The sequence below is a fragment of the Schistocerca americana genome, chromosome 6 (assembly GCF_021461395.2).
Source record: "Schistocerca americana isolate TAMUIC-IGC-003095 chromosome 6, iqSchAmer2.1, whole genome shotgun sequence".
Taxonomy (NCBI): Eukaryota; Metazoa; Arthropoda; class Insecta; order Orthoptera; family Acrididae; genus Schistocerca; species Schistocerca americana.
The window spans coordinates 419,823,216-419,847,282 of NC_060124.1; the positions used below are offsets into that span (position 1 = coordinate 419,823,216).

The 24,067-nt window shown below is 37.1% G+C and overlaps 1 protein-coding gene across 3 annotated transcripts in view; it reads left to right on the forward strand.

Moving 5' to 3' along the window:
• LOC124619552 (formin-2-like) overlaps positions 1-24,067 on the forward strand; it is a 245,192-nt gene that overhangs the window by 189,655 nt on the left and 31,470 nt on the right. For 2 of the 3 annotated variants that reach the window (XM_047146025.1, XM_047146027.1), the window contains 8 exons: positions 386-1,409; positions 1,686-1,706; positions 2,733-2,817; positions 3,036-3,262; positions 3,346-3,407; positions 10,791-11,000; positions 11,501-11,695; positions 19,520-19,649. In XM_047146025.1, the coding sequence (XP_047001981.1) occupies positions 386-1,409; positions 1,686-1,706; positions 2,733-2,817; positions 3,036-3,262; positions 3,346-3,407; positions 10,791-11,000; positions 11,501-11,695; positions 19,520-19,649 (1,954 nt within the window). The remainder of the gene's footprint in view (positions 1-385; positions 1,410-1,685; positions 1,707-2,732; positions 2,818-3,035; positions 3,263-3,345; positions 3,408-10,790; positions 11,001-11,500; positions 11,696-19,519; positions 19,650-24,067) is intronic. The other variant, XM_047146026.1, reaches the window with a different exon arrangement.

A 24,067-nucleotide genomic window follows, 5' to 3' on the forward strand; every position in this document is an offset into this window, starting at 1 on the left:
AAGTCTTCAGTCAATTTTTCACTAAATAATTCACTATCCTTCTAATAATTGCTGTAATTTTAAGCCAAACATCGCAGTATTTAATTTTAATAACTGTGTTTTGTGGTCTTAGTCAAATAACACAGTCTCTCTCTCTCTCTCTCTCTCTCTCTCTCTCTCTCTCTGTGTGTGTGTGTGTGTGTGTGTGTGTGTGTGTGTGTGTGCGTGTGTGTGTGTGTGTGCGTGTGTGCGTGTGTGTGTTAAAATCTCTTTTATTAGTGGAGGTACTGCTGGTTGCTATAATCTTAGTTGTACATTATCGTACTGAGTTATAGTTGCATGAAATGTTCTCAAGAACTCATTTTTATTCAGTTGTATTAGCCAATGTTTCCTTTTATCATTTCAGTCGCTGACAGCAAAAACAAAGGCCGATTTTGACTCTCCAACAAGAGATGGCTCTTTCAGATTTTCTTCTGAGAAGAAACAGAACAAAATGAAAACTAAACCTGAGGACATGGTTGTCATGAGAGCTGTCCCTGCAGTTGTTGAAGAGGAACCAAAGAAACCTGAAATCCACACAAAGAAAGTGATTGTCTTGTGTGAAAAAGCAACAGACACTAAAGACTTAATACCAGTGACGGAGCAGTGTGTTTCAACTACACTGCCTCTTGAAAACAATAGTATGACAATGTCAAGTGAGAAAGTTCAGCATGAAAATAATGAAACATCAAGAGTAGGTGGCATTCTGCATCAGGCATCAGACTTTTCTCCTGCAGTTACAGGAACTGAGACTTCTGCTGAAAGTTGTGTTCCGGATAAAGTACCTCAATCGATGCAGAATTCTGTACCTGTGACAGCTCAAGTTTCTTCTGATCGACTTGTATCTCCTTCTTCTGCCAGCCATCCATCTCCTCCAGCTCCACCACTGATGCAGTCATTTCCACCCACTGGAATGGGAGGTCCAGCACCACCACCGCCACCGCCGCCGCCACCTCCGCCCCCTGTAATGGGAGATGTTCTGTCACCTCCACCTCCTGAAGTGGGAGGTCCTCCACTACCACCGCCACCACCCCTTGGAATGGGAGTATCACCACCAGTGCCCCCTCCACCCTCTGGAATGGGAGGCCCACCGCCACCACCTCCTCCACCCCCTGGAATGGGAGGCCCTCCACCTCCGCCCCCTCCACTCCCTGGAATGGGAGGCCCTCCGCCACCGCCCCCTCCACTCCCTGGAATGGGAGGCCCTCCACCACCGCCCCCTCCACCGCCTGGAATGGGAGGGCCACCGCCACCCCCTCCACCCCCAGGCATGGGAATCCCTCCTCCTCCTCCGGCACCAGGTGGTGGTCCTCCACCTCCACCTCCAGTACCAGGTGGTCCAATGCCACTGCCAGTGCCACCTGTGGGCGGATGGACTGCCGGAAAAGCCAGTGAGTATTTATGAATTCTGCTTATCTTTAATATTGTAGCACTAACTACACTTGCAAGACACTTTTGTCTTTGGCTTGGATTAAAATGAAACTGCAAATAATATTTCCATTATTCCACTTACATTGTTCCTAATTCCTCAGATGCAAATGATTTAAGCATTAGAGCTAGATGCATATTTTTATTTTCTTTCACTTTTTTATTGTACTTATTTTTGTGTTGATTAACTGACACCTTATTTCTCGCATTGTCCTCACCTATAAACCTGAACCTGGTAGTGGCTCCTGGACCTGTTACAGGTAAGAAAACTAACATCAATGCTTGATGCATGCTTCAGTTTTGTTTTTCTTTGTTACTTTTCTGTATCTGATTTTTCTTTTTTGTGCTGTCAAGGGTGGTAGGCTTTACATAAGGCAAAGCAGCCAGAGCTGCAGAGAAACATAACTGCTTGAAGCTTGTTTGCTAAATTGTAGAAATTTGTAAACCAAATAACACTTAGTTTTCATTCTATAGTGTACCAAAAAGATTCTGATTGTCATATCATTAACTATGTTTCCAAACTGCATTAGTTTTTCCAGATAGTATTTTAATTTGTTGCTGAATTCATTACTTTGGGTCCAGTAGAGCTTAATATGCCACCTTAGCTCTGTATATAAATGACTTAACTGCCTTGGATACTCAATGGCATCTCACTGTGTTATTACTATTCTTTTCATGTCACAATCTGAATTTGATTGGTTGCCCCTCAACAACACCTGGAAAAGACGAGGCTGTGTATGAATATAGTGAGACAGAAACTTAAATCTTACTTTCCTGTTTCTATTATGTTTCTCTACACTCTGAATTACTTGTGTGAAATCTAGTACTTTGATTTGACAGAAGAAAGAAGAATTTATTTTATAATGAAGGTTCTTTGCATGGTGTTCTGAGATGCATGTTACATTAGTTTTCTTGTATCTTTTTTTTTTCCCCCTCCAGCTTGCAAACGTAAGTAAAGTATCATGTATATAGTGCAAGTACTTCCCAAAATGAAATTAATTTACATCATAGATGCTGATTTATCTTTTTGGAAATAGTAATCTAAAGTTACAGAGCATTTTGGGACATGAAGTTTGCAATTCAGAAGTAAAAGTTGATAATTTATTTAGTGATTACATGACAACACAAAAATAAGTGGAAAATTATGGATATAATAAATAAGTAGATAATCTATGAATTGTAACCATTTAATTAACATTCTCTTGATCAGAAGGTTTTTCATGTAACGATAATTCATACAGTGATGGTTGGCTCTTTTATACAGTTTCATGATTTTGCATTTACAGTGTTGAGGAAAAAGCCTGTGAACCCTACAGTACCTATGAAACCTCTTTACTGGACTCGAATTGTTGTGCCATCAGCAGAAAGTGTGTAAGTTTACGTATTTCTCTTGTCTAATGCCAAACATGTAAGGAATATCCCACCATGTTGTTTGCTTTCAATGGGAAAGCTTACAATTACTCTTTAATATTTAACTTTACTCATCAATAGTGGTGGTTGAAAACATTACTGCATTTTATTCATTTGAATATACATTCATGAAACTTACTGTGGCTGTTTTAGTCTATAAACATTGATTTTTCATATAGTAAGCAGCAGTCTGCTCTTTGGGAAGATTTGGAAGAAGCCAAAATTGAAGATATTAGTGAATTTGCAAATCTGTTCTCTCGACAAGTGATTGAACGGAAACCAGCAAAGAAGAAAGAAGAAAAACCTACAAAGCAACAGGCAGTAAAAATTCTTGACAGCAAACGTTCTCAGAATGTTGGTATTCTTTCATCTAGCCTACATGTTGACTTCTCAGAAATAGAAAATGGTAATTATATTCAAAGATGATTAGTGTAAAGTTTGTAATACAACATGCAAATTCCAGTTTCTAAGTGTAGTCTTTTTTTTCAGCAATATACAATTTTGATACAACAGTTGTGAATCTGGAAGCTCTACAACAGATATATGATTCTGTAAGTGTAGAAATATTTTTTCATTACAATTGATAAAATGGAAGATTAGACAGTAATAATGAGTTTGTTTGAGCAGTGAATCTCTGACACTCCCTAATAGTTGGGAAACTGGATTAGATTAGATTAGATTAATTGTTCATTCCATAGACCCACAAAAGAGGGGATCCTCCTGGGTGTGGAACGTGCGTGCGGAACATGGTTTGGCTGTAAACGCATGATTCAGAATAGTTTGAAGCATTTTCCACATTGTACCATTATGTAGGTGCGTAGGTTCATAGTGTTTCTTCATAAGTTTAGTAATAAAACATATACACATAACAGAGACTTTAGTCATCAGTAGTATAGTCCCCCTTACGATTAACAACAGTAATTATGCAATTTTGCGACTGTAGAAATCATGTGATCTTCCTGGTTGTTGTTCTTGGATTGTATCTGCAACACGTCTTTGTTGCTGTGATGGTTATAACTTGGGGAAGCAATTCACAGTACACCATACCATCACTGTTCCACCTGATGCACAACATTATTGTTTGTGGGTGCGTGCAGGTCTTTGTATGGGACACAATTCCTTGTCAGGAGTAATGATGCAGCATAGAATGGTCAGTGTTGTTCATGTGCAAATTGATGATGTGCAAGCAGAGATGCACATGTGGCCACCCACTGAGTTTTTTGATTTTGTGGTAACCACACACCCAATTTTTGAACCTTCCCCATTGCCTGCAAATGTCACATGATAGTGGAAGGATCACAGTTCATCACATTTACCAGTTCTTGAATGTACTGATGTGGATTGTTGTGGATTAATGTGTTTGAAAGATCCTCATCAAACCCCAAAGGTCTTTCTGAACAGGAGAGTCGTTAATGTCAAAACAATCCTCCTAAAAATGAGAGAACCATTTTCTTGCCATGCCCTGTCAAGTGGAATTATCCCCATACATGGCACAAATATTTCTGGCTGCATCTGCCGCTGTCACCCCTCTATTGAACTCAAACAGAAGAATTTTTGGTAATTTTCAGATTTCTCCATGTGGCACTCCATTTTATATCATCCACAGCTCCTCTCACTGTCTCCAAATGACAGAATGACAACATGTAAACTTAAATAGCAATGGTGAACTACAAATGAAAAATGACAATTGATAAATAGACTCATAGCAAACTGAATACCATTGTGCAAAACAAAAATGCTACCAGCTTGTGTACTAACCTAATGCAAAGAGCATTGCAAGTCATATGAGCCCTTCACTCCCTCTTCACATGCTGCAGCAGCAGTCACTCTTTAGTGGATGGTGGTTGTAGAAAATGTTATTTCTATACACACAATTCAGTATTTCAGATGTTTTCTAGTGACACTTGACTGGGTAAGAATAAAACATGAAAGAAAGATTTTTTTTTATGTTCTTAACTACAAAGTATGAGAAATAGACATTCCTTACCAATCACAAATTGTAATTAATACTGTGTGTGCTGATGATCACAGTGTTAGGCACTCAACACAAACAAAAGTAACAGCAGCAGCAACAACGAAATGAACAAGCAGATACTGTATGATGAAATTTGTGCAAAACAAAAATGCTACCAGCCTGTGCACTAACCTAATGCAAAGAGCATTGCAAGTCATATGAGCCCTTCACTCCCTCTTCACACGCTGCAGCAGCAGTCACTCTTTAGTGGATGGTGGTTGTAGAAAATTTATTTCTATACACACAATTCAGTATTTCTGATGTTTTCTAGTGACAATTGACTGGGTAAGAATAAAACATGAAAGAAAGATTTGGCTTTTTATGTTCTTAACTGCAAAGTATGAGAAATAGACATTCCTTACCAATCACAAATTGTAATTAATACTGTGTGTGCTGATGATCACAGTGTTAGGCACTCAACACAAACAAAAGTAACAGCAGCAGCAACAACAAAATGAACAAACAAATACTGTATGATGAAATTAGGGGTGTTAATTCTTTCCTACATATGATCTCAGTTTGCATTTATCTACAGTATCTCCAATTCCATAACACTTTGGCTATTAAGTTAACTCTCTCCTTCATATGAAAAATAAAGAAAAGTTTCACAGATTGTAACTGTGGAACATGTTCTTCAGATTGTGTCCTTGACTTCAGGAAAGCATTTGACATGGATACACACTGTTACTTAATGAACAGGATAAAAGTGCATGGAATAAGAGACATATCACATTGGATTGAAGAGTTCTTGCAAGTACAACGCAGTATGCCATTTTTAATGAGGAGAAGGCTTCAGACGTAGTGGTAATTTCAGGCATAGTCCAGGGGAATGTTGTAGGATAAATACCGTATTTACTTGAATCTAAGCTACAACTGAAAAATGAGACTCAAAATCAAGGGAAAAAAAATTTCCCGAATCTAAGCCGCACCTGAAATTTGAGACTCGAAATTCAAGGGGAGAGAAAAGTTTTAGGTTGCATCTCCAATTGAAACAAATTTGGCCCATTGTAATATGAGACACAATTTAGGTCCAATGAATAACGATACAGCTACAGTAGTTTGGTTAGAGTCGTAAGCTTAGCAGTTAAGCTTTACCAGGTAGCCATTGCTATGCGTCAGGCGCTCTGTCCGTATTTATACGGGTACCCTTCCTTTTTCATGTGCTTCGTCTGGTTTGAATTGATTGCTTATTTTTCTTTGATCTGATAAGCGCCGTTTTCTTTGTTATAGGTGTTTACGTCACTCTAAGCTGAAAATGCATTACTGTACTGTGTCATGCATTGTTTGTCGCATTCTTATAGTGCGTGTTTACGGCCTGTCGCCGCTCGCAGCATACCTTGGTTTTGTGCGCGCTACCGCCGCTTACGATAAAAAAAAAAAAAAAAAAAGAAAGAGAGAGAGAGGGAAGAATCGTCTCATTAGCGAAACAATGGCAAGAGACTGCTATTTGTTGTTACTTACACTGCTGCTTTCTATGATAACGTTCAACAAGAACCAAATAATAGACTGCGTATGATAGATGTTCTGAATTAAAGTTTAGCGAAAATTTTTCTCCGTTTGAAAATATTTGCAGGCGCCTCTTTAGTGCATTACATTCTGCACAGGAATTAGATTTATCTTAGATTTAAAAATCTAGTCAATTGCCGTGCTTCATTTCTAACTGTATCACTATTAGGCATAAGAATAGTACGAATATAAACATGACATGATATGTATATTCTTCCGCGTTTGCTGTTGTCTCACTCTAGTTTTGTAGTTTATTAGGCAGACAGGATTTAAATGAGATAGCAGCAAACACGAAACAATACATGGCAAAATGTTTATTTTCGTATTATTCTTATGGTGAAGAGAATACTGCATGTGATTCACAATTCATACAAGTTCCTATTAGCAACCATCTCTTCTCACAAGTAGCAAAAAATTCAGAACGCAGTTTTGGCCATATTGACAAACATCCCAGTCTTGCCAGTCGGATCTTCGTAGTATACTGAAATGCTGCTACATTCGAAGATGAACAATATGGAATTTGTATTTACTTTGTTGGATAATCTATGAAAATGCCGTTGTCAAAACTCGGGGCGGAGAAAAAAAGCTCGTCTTCCACCTTTTTTTTTTTTTTTTTTTTTTTATTATTTATTTACTGACGCAGAGGTTTTGGTACCAGTTTTATCTTTGTGCCTACAAAGCGTGCCTGTGTAGTGCTACATATATTCGACGGCAGAAGTTAGTTGTGGCGGCACCCACCAACATTTTTCAGAACTTCCACTTGCTTTGCACTCAGTTCTAAGCCGCAGGCAGTTTTTTGGATTACAAAAACCGGAAAAAAAGTGCGGCTTAGATTCGAGTAAATACGGTAGTGTTCATAATACATATAAATCATTTGGTGAATAATGTTGGAAGATCCAAGAAGGCTGTCTGCAGAGGATGGTGTTGTATATGGAGAAACCCCAATGACTGTAACAGAATGCAAGATGACCTGCTGAGGATTGGCACTGAAGTAGGTATTGGCAGCTGACTCTCAATATAGTCAAGTATAACACATTGACCAATAAATAGGCAGGAAGACCCAGTCTTGTACAAATAAATGACTCACTGGGAGCATTCACATATCCATTAAATATCTGGCAGTATATGTATGGAGTGATTTAAAGTGGAATGATCACATAAAATGAATCACAGGTATGCCAGATACCAGCCTGAGATTCGTTGGAAGAATCCTCAGGAAGTGAAGTCCACCCATGAAGGAAGTAGCATTTTCAACTACTATCTGAGTATTGCTAATGAATGTGGGATCACATTATGTAAATTGAAGGTGGGGGGTGGAGGGAGAAAGGAAAGAAAACAGAAGGGACCATTACTGTGAGTTGCATTGGGACTTAATGCAGAATCAGCAGTGACAAGTGAAAATGTGCCCCAGACCGAAATTCAAATCTGGGATCTCCTGCTTCCTAGGCAGTTAGATTAACTGCTGCACCACCTGGACTCATTGTTTATTGCAATTGCATGGATTTTCTCAGCATGTCTCTAGGCCAACCCTTATTCCCATCTAGCACCATCTCTCTGCAGTCCCTGTCCATGTCCTCCATGCCTGCCGCATCGATGTCGGACATAACTGTGGATCTGCATTGGGGATGGTAGATTCATTGTCCGTCAAGGCAAATCAATTACATGAATGTGGGTACACAATTACACCTGTCCTCCTGTGATAATCTCAAAGTAGCAAGTATTAAGGACATGGACAGGGAATGTAGAGAGGTGGTACCAGGGGCAATGTAGGTTGACCAAGAGATACGGCGAGGTAATCCATGCATCCGTGACAAACGCTGTGTGTGGGTGGTACAATGGTTAGCACAACTACCTAGTAAGCAGGTGATCACAGATTTGAATCCCAGTCTGGCACACATTTTCACTTATTGATGCTGATTAGCATAAAGTACTGATGCAGCTGACATCAACAGTCCCTTCGCTTTCCTTTCTTTTCTTCCCCTCCACCTTCAATTTACATAATCTGTATCACAGCTGTGGATTCCCCATGGTGTCTGTTCTTTCAGACATTTCTATAAGAACAGATGTCACATGTTCATATATCATGGAATGTGGAATTCTTACCTGATATGATTGAGAGGTGAAATAGAAAGATCTAATGAAGAGGAGCTCATTTTGTCACAGATTCATTTAGCAAGCATGAAACTGTCATGGAAATGCTCATCCAATTTCAGTGGCAGTGCTACTAGAGGGGCACTATGAACTGTGGAGTGGTTTGCTGTTAATCTTAACAGTGTCTGCTATTAGAGAAGTTAAAGAATATGTTACTTCATCCTACATGTGTCACACATAAAGACAATGAAAGTAAAGTTAGAGGGAGTCGAGCTGAAATGGAGGCCAGCCAACAATCGCCAGCCAAAAATTATTCTTCCTGTGCACCATTCATGAGTGGAAAAGGAAATGGGAGAAGTGACAATGGTACACATAGCACTCTCTGCCACATACTGCAGGCTGACTTGAAGAATATAAATGTAAATGTAGATTGATTTCTGAGATACTGTGCAAATCACATCGAACTTAAAGGTGTTGTTGTTGTTGTTGTTGTTTAGTCCAAAGACTGGTTTGATGCAGCTCTCCATGGTGCTCTACCTTGTGCAAACCTCTTCATCTCAAAGTAAGTACTGCAACCTACATCCTGTTGAATCTGCTTACTGTATTCACCTCTTGGTCTTCATCTATGATTTGTACCCCCCACGTGTCCCTCCACTACGAAATTGGTGATCCCTTCATGCATCAGAATGTGTCCTACCAACTGATCCCTTCTTCCAGTCAGGTTGTACCATAAATTTCTCTTCTCCCCAATTCTGTTTGGTACCTTCTCATTAGTTATGTGATCTACCCATCAAATCTTCAGCATTCTTCTGTAGCATTCTGACAGGAATTAGAAATATCAATTACAATAATTTATTGGCATAAGCTTGCTTGTACTGTTTGTCCAGTAGGAGAGTAATCTACTGCTGTGGGCATGTATGACCCTAGTTGTTTTTGTGCCCTAGAAACAAAACAAATAAACTGTACTGCTGATCTAATTCATTGGTTGTAAACAAAACTCAAGAAATGTGACACAGCAGTTCTAGTTACTCATTTGTAACATTTCTAGACGAATGAGCTGGGTCAGCATTAATGGTTTGTGTTGTACTTCCACAACAACTGAACTGCGACAAATTACTACAAACTCCACTGAAAAAATAATCATGACAGTTTTGGTTTTGATTAATAGCAGTATTCTTCATCCTTTGAATCCGTCCAGAAACTTATTATACATTTGAACTAAATACAAATTAATGAAGGAAAGGATATCCATAAATAAAAAAAATTGCTAAACATATTCATGCAATAGTCTAAAATTTTCTCAGGTGTTACTGTCATCGGAAGGTGGGAGGAGTGTTAATCCACTCCAAAATGTTACAAACACAATGTTATTGGTTCGTTCAAGAAACCCAGGGAAATTTCAGAGCATTGACAGGCCATGAAAACCTTCATTTGCCTGTGCCATCCAGATCCTTCCCACCAACACCAGCTTTTTTGAATTGCGCAGGTGAGAAGTCTCCCTGCAATATATCCTACGTTCCTGTAACCCTCCTGGCCTCAAACTTCATTAGTCATTATCCTTGCCCATCTAGGCCTTTCCCTGTTTCCATTCCAGCACTACACAGCCCTCTATTCCACCAATGCACTAGTGTTTTTACTTTTCTCCTTTTCCTCAAACCCTCCCTCCCCTCTTTCTTCCTCTCCTCTTTCTAACCTCCCAACAGCACCTAGCTGCCCTAGCCTGTCTCCGTCTTGTCCCTGCATGCTCCCACTGGCAGCACTTTAGCATCCTCCATCCCTGCCCTGCTATGCCCCCCCTCTCCACCCCCACCACCTCCTTACCCCCACCCTGCTGCCTCCCCCATCATGCACAGCTACTCATAGTCTGTCTTCAACTGCCAGAGGCTGTTGTCATATGTGTGCGAGTTGCGTTTGTGTGTGTGTCTGTCTATTGTCTATTTTCAACAAAGACCTTGTTGGCTGAAAGCTCATTTTGTGACAGTCTTTTTGTTGTGCCTATCTGCGACTCAATATCTCTGCTATATGGTGAGTAGCAACTATCCTTTTCATAATACTGCTACATTCCATTCTGCGTTTTCCATTGTTTGATATATAGAAATAGTCTAATATTTACAATATTGTACAGTCTCATATCTGAGGTTTCTTCTATTCACATTTTTTAAAATATATTTCCAATGTGAAACTGAATTGCTTTGTTATTGTGGGATTCACATTTAGAAGTCAGTGATCATTATTTCACATTCTTCCCCAATATTTCAAAGACATATTATGTAAATGTTGTAAATTGTGCAATTATTAAAGCAATGAACATCTTATATTTCAGAGACCAACCGAAGAAGAGCTTTCATTAATTCGGAATCATGTTGCAACAAACCCAAATATTCCACTTGACAAGCCGGAACAGTTCCTTTATGAACTTGCAGAAATACCAAATTTTGCTGAACGCATTGCATGTTTCATGTTCCAGTCAGACTTTGAAGATGGTATATCTTCTATTGAAAGTAAACTGAACAACTTAAAATCCATTTGTCAGGTAATTTATCACAAAAATTACCAGCAGAAAATTACCAGTGATAAAAATTGCAGCTTTAGAAATAGGAAGAAATTGATTAATAAGAAAATAGCTGAACAGTTTTTTTGAGAAGGTGAAAGAGCACACACAAATGAATAATCTCTTTTCAAATGAAAGCTAATTAATTGTTTCTAGTTATTAAATTATCTTTTGATAAGAGAAGCACCATTTTGTGAGTATTCATTTACTGTCTTCCAAATGCCAGATAACTGCTGTTTTATTTTCTCTAATTGCCTAATAGTATTACACTAAGTTATGCAATTGTTTGAGGATTGTTTATGAGCTAATGAGGAAAATAATGATTAAGTTACAATATTCTGAAGCATCCTTCAAAAGTTTTGAGACCTAACATGTTTATAAATCAGTAAGTAATTCATTTTACAAACACTGTATTAGTCAGTTTATAACTTCATACAAGAAAAATATTTTGTGTGTAAACTCATATGTTCTTTGTTTTCCAGTTTTTGACAACATCAGAAAGTCTGAAGACAGTACTCAGCATTATACTGGCTCTGGGAAATTATATGAATGGTGGAAATCGTACACGTGGACAGGCAGATGGATTTGGATTAGAAATTCTGGCAAAGTTACGTGATGTCAAGAGCAAAGACAATAGTGTTACATTGCTTCATTTTATTGTAAGAGCATACATGAAAGTAAGTAGTTTACATGTGAAATTTTTATGTAAACTTCTTGTTTATAAGTATATAAAAATTAGGAAAAAGAGGTTAAAGAAAGGCAAAATACATTCAGATATTGACCTGTTTTTCTTCTTTGTTTCTAAAATGGACTGGAAATGGTACTGACTACTGAGTATGAGAGAGTTTTAGTGAAGATTAGTTATGATAATAGTACACTAGTGTTGCTATAGTTCTGTCATAGATGCAAATAACATGGGATTTTGTCAAGCAGAGGCATGACTAATAGACACAGGCTGAGCAGTCAGTGTACTAGGAAGACTTAAAGCTCTTGTGTAAATATTGTTTGATGTCTCAGGATTGTTTGCTGGACCATTCTCTTGTTTATATTTTCCTTAAAACCTTTGGCGGTAATCTGATTTATTCATGACATGAACAATCTATTTAGTGACTCAAGGTCAGCAAGTTTGAAATAAAGTTGAAATATTACTGGACATGTCTGTTAAAAAGAAGATAATATGCAGTTTACTGTGTAACTATCTGGCTCCCTATAAAATGACATGTTAGAGATTACAATTTCAAGTGCATGTGAGATTAGCCACAAGAACAGGAATTCATATGAGCCTCTATGGAAGATGTCTTTAGCCAATAACTGGTAGTCCCCATAAGCACTGTATGAAATTAAGCCTGGCACAATCTTCTAACCTATCATTTAGATTTGATTTAGAGCTCAAGAATGCATGTAAGGTGCACTGACATGTATTTCAGGTAACAAGAGGTCACCATTCAGGTTTAATTTTTCTATTATAACTTAGTTGGTATGGTCTCTAACACTTGCCAGTATGAGTGAGTCCTGACATTCCTTTGCACTGTAGCCTTCAGACTTTGATATGGTAGAAGGTCTACTGATAATATATGATCCTCATCCACTTGCCAGACTACAAAGCTTAGATTCATTTGCTGTGGACCAGCAACTTCCATAACAGAATATGATTTCTTTTATTAAATCCTATTAAAGTAAAACAGTTCAATCACTTAGCAGGCTAAGCTGCCAAGATCTACTCACTGAGTATTCTAATGTATTACTTTAATAGCTTGTGTCTTCATTTGGTCAGCTTCTTTAAATATCATGCTTTTACATGAGAAGGTAATCACTAAATCACTTCAGATTTTTATTTTGGAAACACAAAACAAACTTTTGATATTTTTCTGACATATTTTGTGCAAAACTTTGAAAAACAGTAATTAAATGAACTTTTCACATTTTGAATCTTTCAATTCAGTCCAATTCATCCATAATATACCAGGTTGGAAGCAGCCTCTCTTTATCATTCTTCTTCCTTTTCATTTCTTTGTGCATCCTTGTGTGTCTGTCACAGCAAAACAGTAAATAATAATGTAATGGAGACAAAATTTTCCTTCCATCCTTGAGACTGAAAGTTGTAGAACACAGCATTACCTCCATTCGCACAGCATAGTTATATTGTAATACCTTGCAATATATGTGAAACATCCTATTTTCGATGACCGAACATAACCAGATTATTTCATTGTATTCTGGGTTGAAAAATGAGTGTTGACCATTTAAATGCTGTAGGGACAATCAGACAATGAAAGATCCAGGACAAAATAACAATAATATGGCAAGATAAAAAGGTCTACCAACCAATCGTTGCCAGGAGGAAACACAAATAAAAGTTAAGGAAATGTGTAAGCTTCCAGAGTCAGTGGCTCCTCCTCCTGGCAGAAGAGTTGAAGGGGAGAGGGGAAGGAAGATGGATGAGGTAAAAGGCCTGGTGAGGTTTAAGGAAAGAGGAGAGTTATGGAAAAGTTGCCCAGAAGCCTGGATCATGGGAGACTTGCGGACAGGGTGAGAGGGAAAGATTGATCGTTGAGGACTGCACTGGACAAGATTTGAAGATCTGAGAGCTTGAAAGATGGAAGGTGGGTAATGAGCAGTAGCAGAGCTTACTGGCCAAACATTATGCAAGAGTTAACAAGATGGAAAAGCTAAGTGCATTATACATGGTAGACATGTGAAAGGGCAGGGGGGATAAAACATACAGAAAACCAAAAAAGGAGAGAAGAAAGAAATGCTGAGACCAAAGAAATTAACACTAATTAAGGTCAGATGGGTGGTGAGAACTGAAGGCATGCTATAACACCAGTTCCCTCTGTGTAGTTCCTTGAAACTCATGTTAGAGGGGAGAATCAAAGTGGCACCAAGGTCACAGCTGTCATGTTATAGAGCGTGTCTGCAACAGGATATTGTGTGTTGCCAGTATACACCCACTGCCTATGCCCATTCATCCTAACTGATAACTTTGTGATACACATACTAATTTAGAAGGCCATACAGTGTTTACATAACTGCTGGTACAAGACATGTGTTGCTTCACTTGTGGCTCTCCCCATGATGGTATATGTTTTGCCAGTTACAGGGCTGGTATAGATGGTTGTAGGAGGGCGCATAGGGCAAGTCTTATAGTGAGGACAGTCACCTCCAGGAGCCATGTCAGACAAAACGGACTCATTTCAGGGAATGATTTTAGGAAGTAGCTAATTAATAAATTAGAGAACATGATAGTACAGAGTGACAAGAGGTGCCTGTAATCTCTGTATTACTTACTATCCTATTTACACCTTTAAGCTATGAGGTTTTCAAATCTTGTCCAATGTAGTCTTCAACACTCACTCTTTCCTTATCATTCTGTCTGGTAAGCCTACCCAGGATTCAGGTGGACTTTTCCATAACTCAGTGCTTACAAGTGTGTGTTATTAAAATGGGCACTGAATGTTTCATCAAAGCTCAATCCATTCAAAAAGCTAATGGTCCTTGTTAAGCATTTTAGGCTCTTCAGCTCAAACTTTTAGAAATGTCTTACATTTTGAATCTCTCTATTTCTTATAGAAATATAAGAAGCTCTATTCTTTGTACCTGATAAAGGGACTTGTACAAACACTTGTACTATCGGCTATTGTTTACAGCAGTGATATCTTTCTACACTGTATCTGCAATGTTAGTCTTCTTGATCATACTTAGGTATCTTATGCATTACTATCTTGGCTATGTACAGACAGGTAGTCATGCTGTCTCATTTACCATCTCATTGATATATGCTTTTGGCAGAGTCCACCAAAGAGCTGCCTTCTCTAAGTCCCTTGCATTAACAGGTAATCAGCTTTGTAATGGTCTCCCTCACTATACAAAAGAACTGAATAATTCTACCAGCTTTAAAAGACAGAGCTCTAATCACATATCTACAAATACAAATACAATAGTCTGCCTTCATTTTTGCACCCATCTCGTGACTCATTACAACTAATTAGGAGGCCACCATGGTAAGTAAAACTATGTGTTTAATAGTACTGCACCAGAATATGCAATCCATAAAAAAACAAAGTTCAGCAACTAGAAGTAAATTTACAAACACTAGACAGCTCAGTTGTGTGTCTTGCAGAACAATCGTGCAAAGGGAATGAAATCTCGTATTGAGCTGTAGCCTCATATGAACTCTCCATGAAAGGTGGTGGTTCATGTATTTATGTGAAGAGAGGTACTTCATTTAAAGACAGAAATGATCTTACTACATTAAGTGTTGATAAACATTTTGAACTATTGGTTTAAGAGAACACAGCATGTCAAAAAAATTAATGGTAATTTATGTGTACCGATCACCAAATGGGGATGCGGATATTTTTTTCTCAAAAGTAAATCAGACACTAGCTAAGGTATCTTGCTAAAAACAAGCATAATCGTCTATGGGGATCTTAATACCAATACAATGAAGTGAGATTATGTCAGTCATGCCTATTTAAGTATTTTGTACAGTTATGGAATGACTTCACTTGTAAACTGTCCCACAAGAGTAATCAAACAATCTTGTATGTTGATAGACCATGTAGCAACAGATACAGACAGAAAAGAATGCTATATACAGATTCAAAATCTAGGCTTATCAGATCATCTATGTCAGATATTAAAAGAAAATTTTTATGTAGAAAAGCCCCTTACATCAAAAACATACAAAAGGATCTACTGAAAGTCAAACCTGCATGAATTTTCATCTCAGATACAATATTAAGGATGGGAGGAACTCTATGCAGAAACGAATGTGAATAAAATGTTTAATAGTTTCATGTCCATTTTTAAACTAAAATTGGGAATCATTCCCCAAAACTTTGAATATCATTACAACTTAAGAAAAAATATGTGGCTAACCAGAGGTATCAAAAATTCTTTGAAACTCTTACATATTTTGCTCCAATCAAAAATAGACAGACTGACCCAGCCTTTTTGCAATTTAATAAAAACTACAAGAGAATCTACAGAAAGGTACTACTAGCTGCTAAAAACTCACAAAGTGTAAAATAGTATTGCAGGCAGAAAACAAAAGCAAAGCAGCCTGGAATATTATCAAATAGGAAACAGCAAACACAGGGCAAAAACATTTGAATTCACAAATTAAGAACAAAAGTAAACAAATGAACCACCCCACAGAAATAGCTAACTTTGCAAATGTGTACTTCAACAGCATTGTTAAGAAATTACAACAGAACTTTCCAGACACACATGTCTTACCCACCCATAACCATCCACCAAATTCAGTGGCACCCTACCCGGCAACTGAGAAAGAGGTCACACAAGTTATATACCAATTTAAAAAAAATAAAAGATCAACTACTGTAGATGAAATCCCAGCTTGAGTCCCTAAAGAATGTACAAAGTGCATAAAAGCTCCAGTAACAAAAATAATCAGTGAATCATTCAAATCTGGCTGTTTTCCCAAGCACCTAAAACAAGTGAAAATCATACACATACTTAAATATGATGATGCAGAAAATGTAGAAAACTGCAGGCCAATCTCTCTAATGTCCACCATTTCCAAAAATTATTGAAAAAGTAATAAAAAATAGGTTAATGCAGTATCTAAATAAATTTTACCTTCTTTGCAAAGAACATGGTTTCAGGCCCAAAAGAGGTAAAGAATCAGCTATTGCACAGCTTACAAAGGTCATTCTTGAGGTGCTGGATGAAGGTGACCATGTGAATGGAATTTTCTTGGACTTACCAAAGGCATTTGATACAGTAGACCACATAATTATATTACATAAATTAGAGTTACTAGGAATAAAAGATGTCATTAAGAAGTGGTTTAAGTCCTACCTAGAAAACCGGATGCAGCATGTTGAGATTTCACATACTTCAGAAGGATTTCTAGTAAAACACATATCAGATCCAAAAAATATTAATATAGGCATCCCACAAGGTAGTATATTAAGTCCAATCCTTTTTCTTATTTACATTAATGATTTTCCACAGAGTATCAGTTATGGGAAAAAATACTATTTGCTCATGACAGCAACATAGCGATTACACCCAAAACCCCAACATAGTTGACAGAAAAGGCAAATGCAGCCATTAAAGATGTTCACAAGTGGTCACCAAAAAATAAAGTAACTTGAAACGCAAAGAAAACTAATTGTATGTACTTCTGGTTGAATAAAAGATACAATGATGGTAAATTAACAATTAATGATGATACAATAGAATGTGTAAGGATACCAGATTTTTGGGGTTTCAGGTAGACTGCCAGTTAAAATGGACGGAACATGTAAAACCTTTAACAAAGAGACTATCCATAACATATTACGCTCTACGAATACTTGCACCAGTCTGCAATATTTCATGCCTCAACATGACATATTTTGGATATACACACTCAGTTCTCAGTTATGGAATCTTTTTGTGGGGAACAAGTGATGAGAATATTCAGTCTGTCTTCTACGCTCACCAGAGCTGTATGGATAGTAACAAATAGCAGCAACAGGGCCCATTGTACTGATTTATTCAAAAAAACTAGAAATTCTGACTGTCCCATATGAATACATTTTCCCAACTGTAGTGTATGTAAGGAAAAATATTGATCTGTATGCTACAAACAACTCAAAACATGACCATGAAACTAGATCTAGCCACTAATTATACCTAAACAGGAAAAACAAGTCCAAAACACAAAACAGTGTACTATATAAAGGCCTAAAACTTTACAACAGGCTGCCACAGGAAATAAAAGTTGTAAACGAAATTCATATCTTTAGCCAAAAGCTAAAAACATATTTATTAAGTTAAAGTTGTTACAAGGTAAATGAGTATTTAGAATAATTGTAGATAGCTATTTAATACACACAATTACCACATGGCCTATATAAAGCAACAGTATATGGCGTAATTATAAATATTGTAAGAATTGACCTGTAAAAATTGTATGAATTGAATGGTGAACATTGTAAGAAGCCATGAATGTTTTAGTTCATAAGACAATAACTGATGACATCCATACAATTTGTATTGCTATACGGATTAATGAACATATCAATAAATCTATTGAACGATGCAGACTGTATATAAATCTGTTGATAGTGAATTCTGTCTCTTGCAGATTGCAGTGTCATGAAAAATTACTTTTGTACACTTGTAAATATATTTTGTATGTTCTACTATCAGTATTTTTATTTTATTTGTGCTAGTACTGGTACTGCTATTATGAGGGTTAGCTGAAAAGTGTTGCTTCCACATTTTTTATGTTAAAACTCTTAAACCCTATTAAATAAGACAAATGTTATTAACATTCTACATCTTAATTAATCATGACTACATATTTATTTCTCAACATAGTCACCCTAGTGATGAACACATTTCTCCCAACGAGAGATCACTTGATTGATACCGTCACTGTAAAATTGGTTCACTTTGTTGGCAGAGCCACAACCTCACCTCTATTTTCATCACCTCATTGCAATCATAGTGAAGTCCTCAAAGGTGTTCATTAAGTTTTGGGAACAGACGAAAATTGGATGGGGCCAAACCAGGACTCTTCGGAGGACGATCAACGACAGTGAACCTGAGGTGTCGGATTGTTGCAACACTCATGTCTGTTCTGCTATTGTCATGCTGAAGGGGAGAGTGCTCCATGTGTGGATGAACTCTTCAAATTTGAAACTCGATTACCGCAAGCTGTTTTTTATGCACCGACATACAATAGTTACATTACACAGTGCCACATAACATGCTACAAATCAGAGCCCTCTAGAGGCAGAGGGCTGCAATTTTGTAGGCATGAAGAATAAAGATGTAGAATCTTAATAACATTTGTTTTCTTTAAAAAGTTTTAAGAGTTTTACCATAAAAAACTCAGAGGCTTCACACTTCAGGACAACCTCGTAATTCTTAGTCAGCATAATGCTGTCCAGTGGTCCTAGATAGATCTAAATCCTGTTTCATATGATCTTCGTGTTTCTATTATTACCATCATCATTATCATCATCATCATCATCATCATCAGTATCATTACTACTATTATTATTATTATTATTATTATTATTATTATTATATACTTTTATGGACTCACTGGACTGCTTTAGTCATTTGCTGGTAATCTTCTTTGATGCATAGATGTTTTGTTCCTTCCAAATTGCCCAATATCTTTTCATTCATTCTCTCCTCATGTGTAAATAACCTTTTCATTTTGTGTCATTTGTCTGTTTTATTATTTTCTTACTGCCTCTTGTTCTGTTTCTCATTAGTAAAATTCATTTCATCCCAAAGTAACTGTGATGTAAAAAGCACTGTGTGTTGGTTTGATGTACCATTGAATTTCGCAGTCCTAATTTCTCTCTACCCCTGCCCCAGCTTTAATATTCAACAGTGAAATTTTGTGTTATGTTGAAAACTCCTAATGACTGATGTGAATAATTGTCAATGTTTTTTAATGAAAATGTTGTAATGTGGTCAGCATCTGTAACATTTTTATTAACGTAATTGTTAATATCGATTTCTAGAAATGTGACGATCCATTAAATCCTGAAATGGCTTTACCTGTGCCTGAACCAGGAGATATTGAAAGGGCAGCAGTTGTTCATTTTGATGACCTTGCTGCTGACTTACAGAAACTGGAGAGAGATTTGACAGGTATCATTATATATTACTATACTAATGATAAATAATTTTTGTGCAATTTTACACAAATAACTTATGTTAGTAATTATGTTGATATTTTATCATATATACATATATATCTACATCTATTGTTCATAAGTGACCTTGGCAGAAAGTTCTTCTGGTGCTGCTGTATTTTCCCCTATTTCTTGTTCCATTCATGAATCACAAGCCTAAAGAGTGATTGTTGGTAAACCTCCTTATGAATAGAGCCCACATATTGCCAACTTTTTTTTTTACTAGGCTGCAGAAGTCTCTCTGAGAAGTCCTTACACAGCCTTCATACAGTCTCAATCCCTCCCCATGTGATTTCCATATATCTAGAACCCTGAAGAGACATTTCTGGTCATCAGTTTACTTTGCAGCAGAGGTTCCCAACCTTTCTTTGACAGGGACCGCTTTGATTTCTTTGTTGTTAGCAGGGATTACAAGGTTCAAAAAAAGTAAACTGTGTCAATTTAAAAATAAACCTTTATCAAAACTTTTAACATGTTCACTAAAATCAAAAGGAACATGCATTAACAGTACTATCATCATAGAAAACTCAACATTCTTAACAGAACATTAAATTTAGTTTTTGTCAACATGATTTTTGAGCTTGTATCTTGTCTAAAATTTCTGTAATCTTAGAGCTAATATTACTACTCAAAGCTACACACATGATCATCAATTACTTTCAGTCACTTCCTGGACTTGTTTTTAATTACCAGCAAAACAGAAATCCCTTGTTCACATAAATAAGTTCTGAAGAAAAGCATAAGATAGGGCAAGGATATTTCAAAAATGTTTGTCTATGAAACTGCTTTTTCACATCAAAACTCCCCAAGAAAATCAGATTTAGATGCATCCCTACAGTTTCTATCCATTTAGAATTCAATGAGCTCTTCCAGAATTTCTTCTGCAACTTTTCCAACATTAGTGCTAAAAGAGCTACAAATAAGTTTATCAAAAACTTTAGCTTCTACTTTGTTATATTCTGGCAAGTAATGATTGAATTCATTAGCCAACATTTTCATATGGCTCTTGATGTTTTCTTGTATGATTTCCCTAGTAAAAGTCAACTTTTTAATCATCAATGAGTGCTCTTAATTCCCTGAATGTAGAATAATTGTTTTCACCAGTTTTACCTATCCATAACTGAAGTTTCCAAATCAAGGCACAAAGTTTATCTTTATAGATAAATATATTTGAAATACCTCCTACATGTCTGCTTCTATAACCTTCCAACTGCAAGTTTAGCTTATTCAAGTGTGTGAAAATATCAATATGATAAGCTAAATACATTTGAGATGTCTGATCAGTAAAGTGCTCTAGTCAGTCTTTTATTTTTTCCTCACCTGGAAATAACTGAATCTCTCCTGTGAGTTAATATAATCTTCCCAGTAAGTTACTTTTTCACAGCAAACAAATTTCTGTGTGGAAGAGAAGGGTCTCATGGTCAGAGTACATTCAGTGCAGGGCTTTTTCAAAAGAGGGTCTTGGAAGCCAGTGCCTGGTGATGTATTACAGAATGTGTTGTTAATACTGAAGGATTAGTATGTTTTATTAATGTCACAAGACTGGAGCATTATCCTAGCATAGCTGGAGTGCCATCTATACAGAAACTTAAGAACTTTTTGCACATAATGTTAAGCTTCTGAAAATATCCTGTTGTTATTTTGATGACATCCAAACCTCTGAATATCATTTCTAGTTCCTGCAAAATCAGTAATATTCTTCTTTGATTATGTTGTCATCATCCAAAAAGCAGACAAATAAAAGTAACTGACTACATTGAGAAATGGTAGTTGATACATCAGACTGCAATGCATAGCATGGCAATTTTTTAACTCTTAAAAGAAGTTGCTCCTTGATATCATATGACATTAGCTCAATTAGAGCTTTTACCATGTTGTTCAGGAGTGGTTCTTTTTATCCTAACCCAATGACTTCTTAAACAGCTTTGATTAAACAAGGTTTCACGAGTGCTTTTCTATTGTGTGTGTCTTTTTTTGATTCAACTACCAATTTCAGTATCTTAAACAATCTATTAATGTTTTTCCCAGCCAGCCACTGTGGCCGAGCGGTTCTAGGCACTTCAGTCCGGAACCGCACTGCTGCTATGGTCGCAGGTTCGAATCCTGCCTCGGGCATGGCTTTGTGTGACATCCTTAGGTTAGTTGGTTTAAGTAGTTCTAAGTCTAGGGGACTGGTGACCTCAGATGTTAAGTCTCATGGTGCTTAGAGGCATTTTGTTTTCCCAATGGCACAAATCTTGTACTGCTAGGCCTGAGTTTCATTTTTGCCAGAGTCTCTAATTTTCCTTCAGATAATTCTTTTGGTTAGCCAGAGAAATTAGAATGGAACATTTCTAAGTGGATGAGTTATGAGTTACATTTCCCTATGATTCTTCCTGTGAATCTCAGCCTGGCATCTGCTTTTCCTACTATATGTTTTATGTGGCCATTCCACTTAAGATTGCTCTGGATAGTTACTGCTACATATTTTATAGTTAGATACTGATTCCTGCAGTTTTTCATGAGTAGTGTGGTTGTACAGTAGTGGCTTTCATTTCCTATGTACACACAATATTTTACATTTATTGACACTCAGGATCAACTGCTAGAACCTGCATCATCCATCACCCCTCTGTAGGTGATTCTGCAATCAATATTGTCTTTTGACATTCTACTTTCTTATAGACAAGTGCATCATCTGCAAACAGTCTTAAAGAGCATCTGACACTTTCTACTAGATCATGTATATACTTTGTAAACAACATAAGTTTTATCACACATCCTTGGGGTATTCAAGAAATTACCTTTACATCTGTAAATATGGTTTCTTCAGTTACTCTCTTCTAGGTATTTCGTTGTTCTTTCAATTCTTGCTCATTTTCTTCCCAAATCATCACATCATCTGCATATGCCATTTTTTTCATATCATCTGCCATTGAGCCTTGGTGAACTTTCCTTACTATATTAAAAATCACTGGTGAGAGCCACTTCTTTGCTTAACCCCTCTTCCTTTTATAAACCATTCCGATTTTAGCCATCTATCAGAACACAATTCAGGCATTTTTTTATGATTCTCTGTTTCATTTCTTTCAACAATGTCAGGCTATTTTTGTAGATGACATTTTTGTTCTTTGAAAATGTCATAATGCGTGAGCATAAAAAAATGTTCCCAAAGTTGACAACAAATTGATGTAAGTGATATAGGCCTGTAATTATGTATCTGTCTGATACCCTTATTGAAAACGGGAATAGCCTGAGCTTTTATGCAGTCTCTTCATTCCTGTTAGGGGAGCAGAAGATTCATTTTGCCTAATGTCTGTAGAATCACACAGGTCCTGATGCCTTTCCATTGTTGACCAGTGTCAGTTCATCTTCCAACCTGTGATCATCTCAATATGTACCATACCACCATTTTTGTGATGATTTTATTAAAAGGTGGAACCCTGTTACAACCTTCTGTGTTGTAACAACTTTGGAAGACCAGAATCAGTATTTTGATCTTCTCTTGGTAATCTTCAATTCCAGTATCACCGAATAATCGAATAGATGATTTTGATCTCCTTACTGACTTTGCAGAAGCCCACAACTTATTAGGATTATTATTCAGGTAGTTAGGCAAAATTTTACTTTTGAATTAAATGAATGCTTTTCACATTTGCTCTCCTTATTCTTATTTTACCTTTATTCTGCTTTTTAGTGTCAACTAGGCTTTGACTTCACTTAAAATGAAACTCTTTGCATTCATATCAACTTCCTAACAGAGCTATTTAACTACAGTAGGTCATCCCCATCCCTCATAACTTTACCCAGCACACACTTATGGAAGAAGTATTGTATAATGCTTTGTGCAATGCTATCTCCAGCCACAGTGTTGAGTATTTGATGTTGAATACTCAGACATCTCCATTCTGTATTCTGTTACTCCTGCAAAGCAGAAATATTTTCCTACCTCATAACACCTGAAGTCATTGGTATTATGTTTCACATTCTGGCCCTGGATGGGCCGATCACTCCACACTGACTGCCTTGTGATCCTTGGCCAAGGGTGTCATTGGATGTTGTGTGGAAGTGCATGTAGTCAGCAAACTGCTCTCCCAGTTGGTGTTGGGTTTTTAGACCTTGGAACTGCTACTAATTGGCTGAGTAGCCCCTCAGTTGGCCTCATGAACCTGAGTGCACCCTGTTAAAGTCTTCCCATCAAGGAAAAATCCTTGGCCATACCAGGTTGGCCATACCAGGAGTTGAACTGGGGTCGACCACAAGGCAATCAGCTGTGCTGACCACTCAGCAATGGAGTAGGTCCACTGGCATTATCACAAATTAAATGAACTAATGTGCTCATATGTGTTAAATGATTTGCGAAGTTCAGATCTGTTAGTTACTATAGTTCAATTC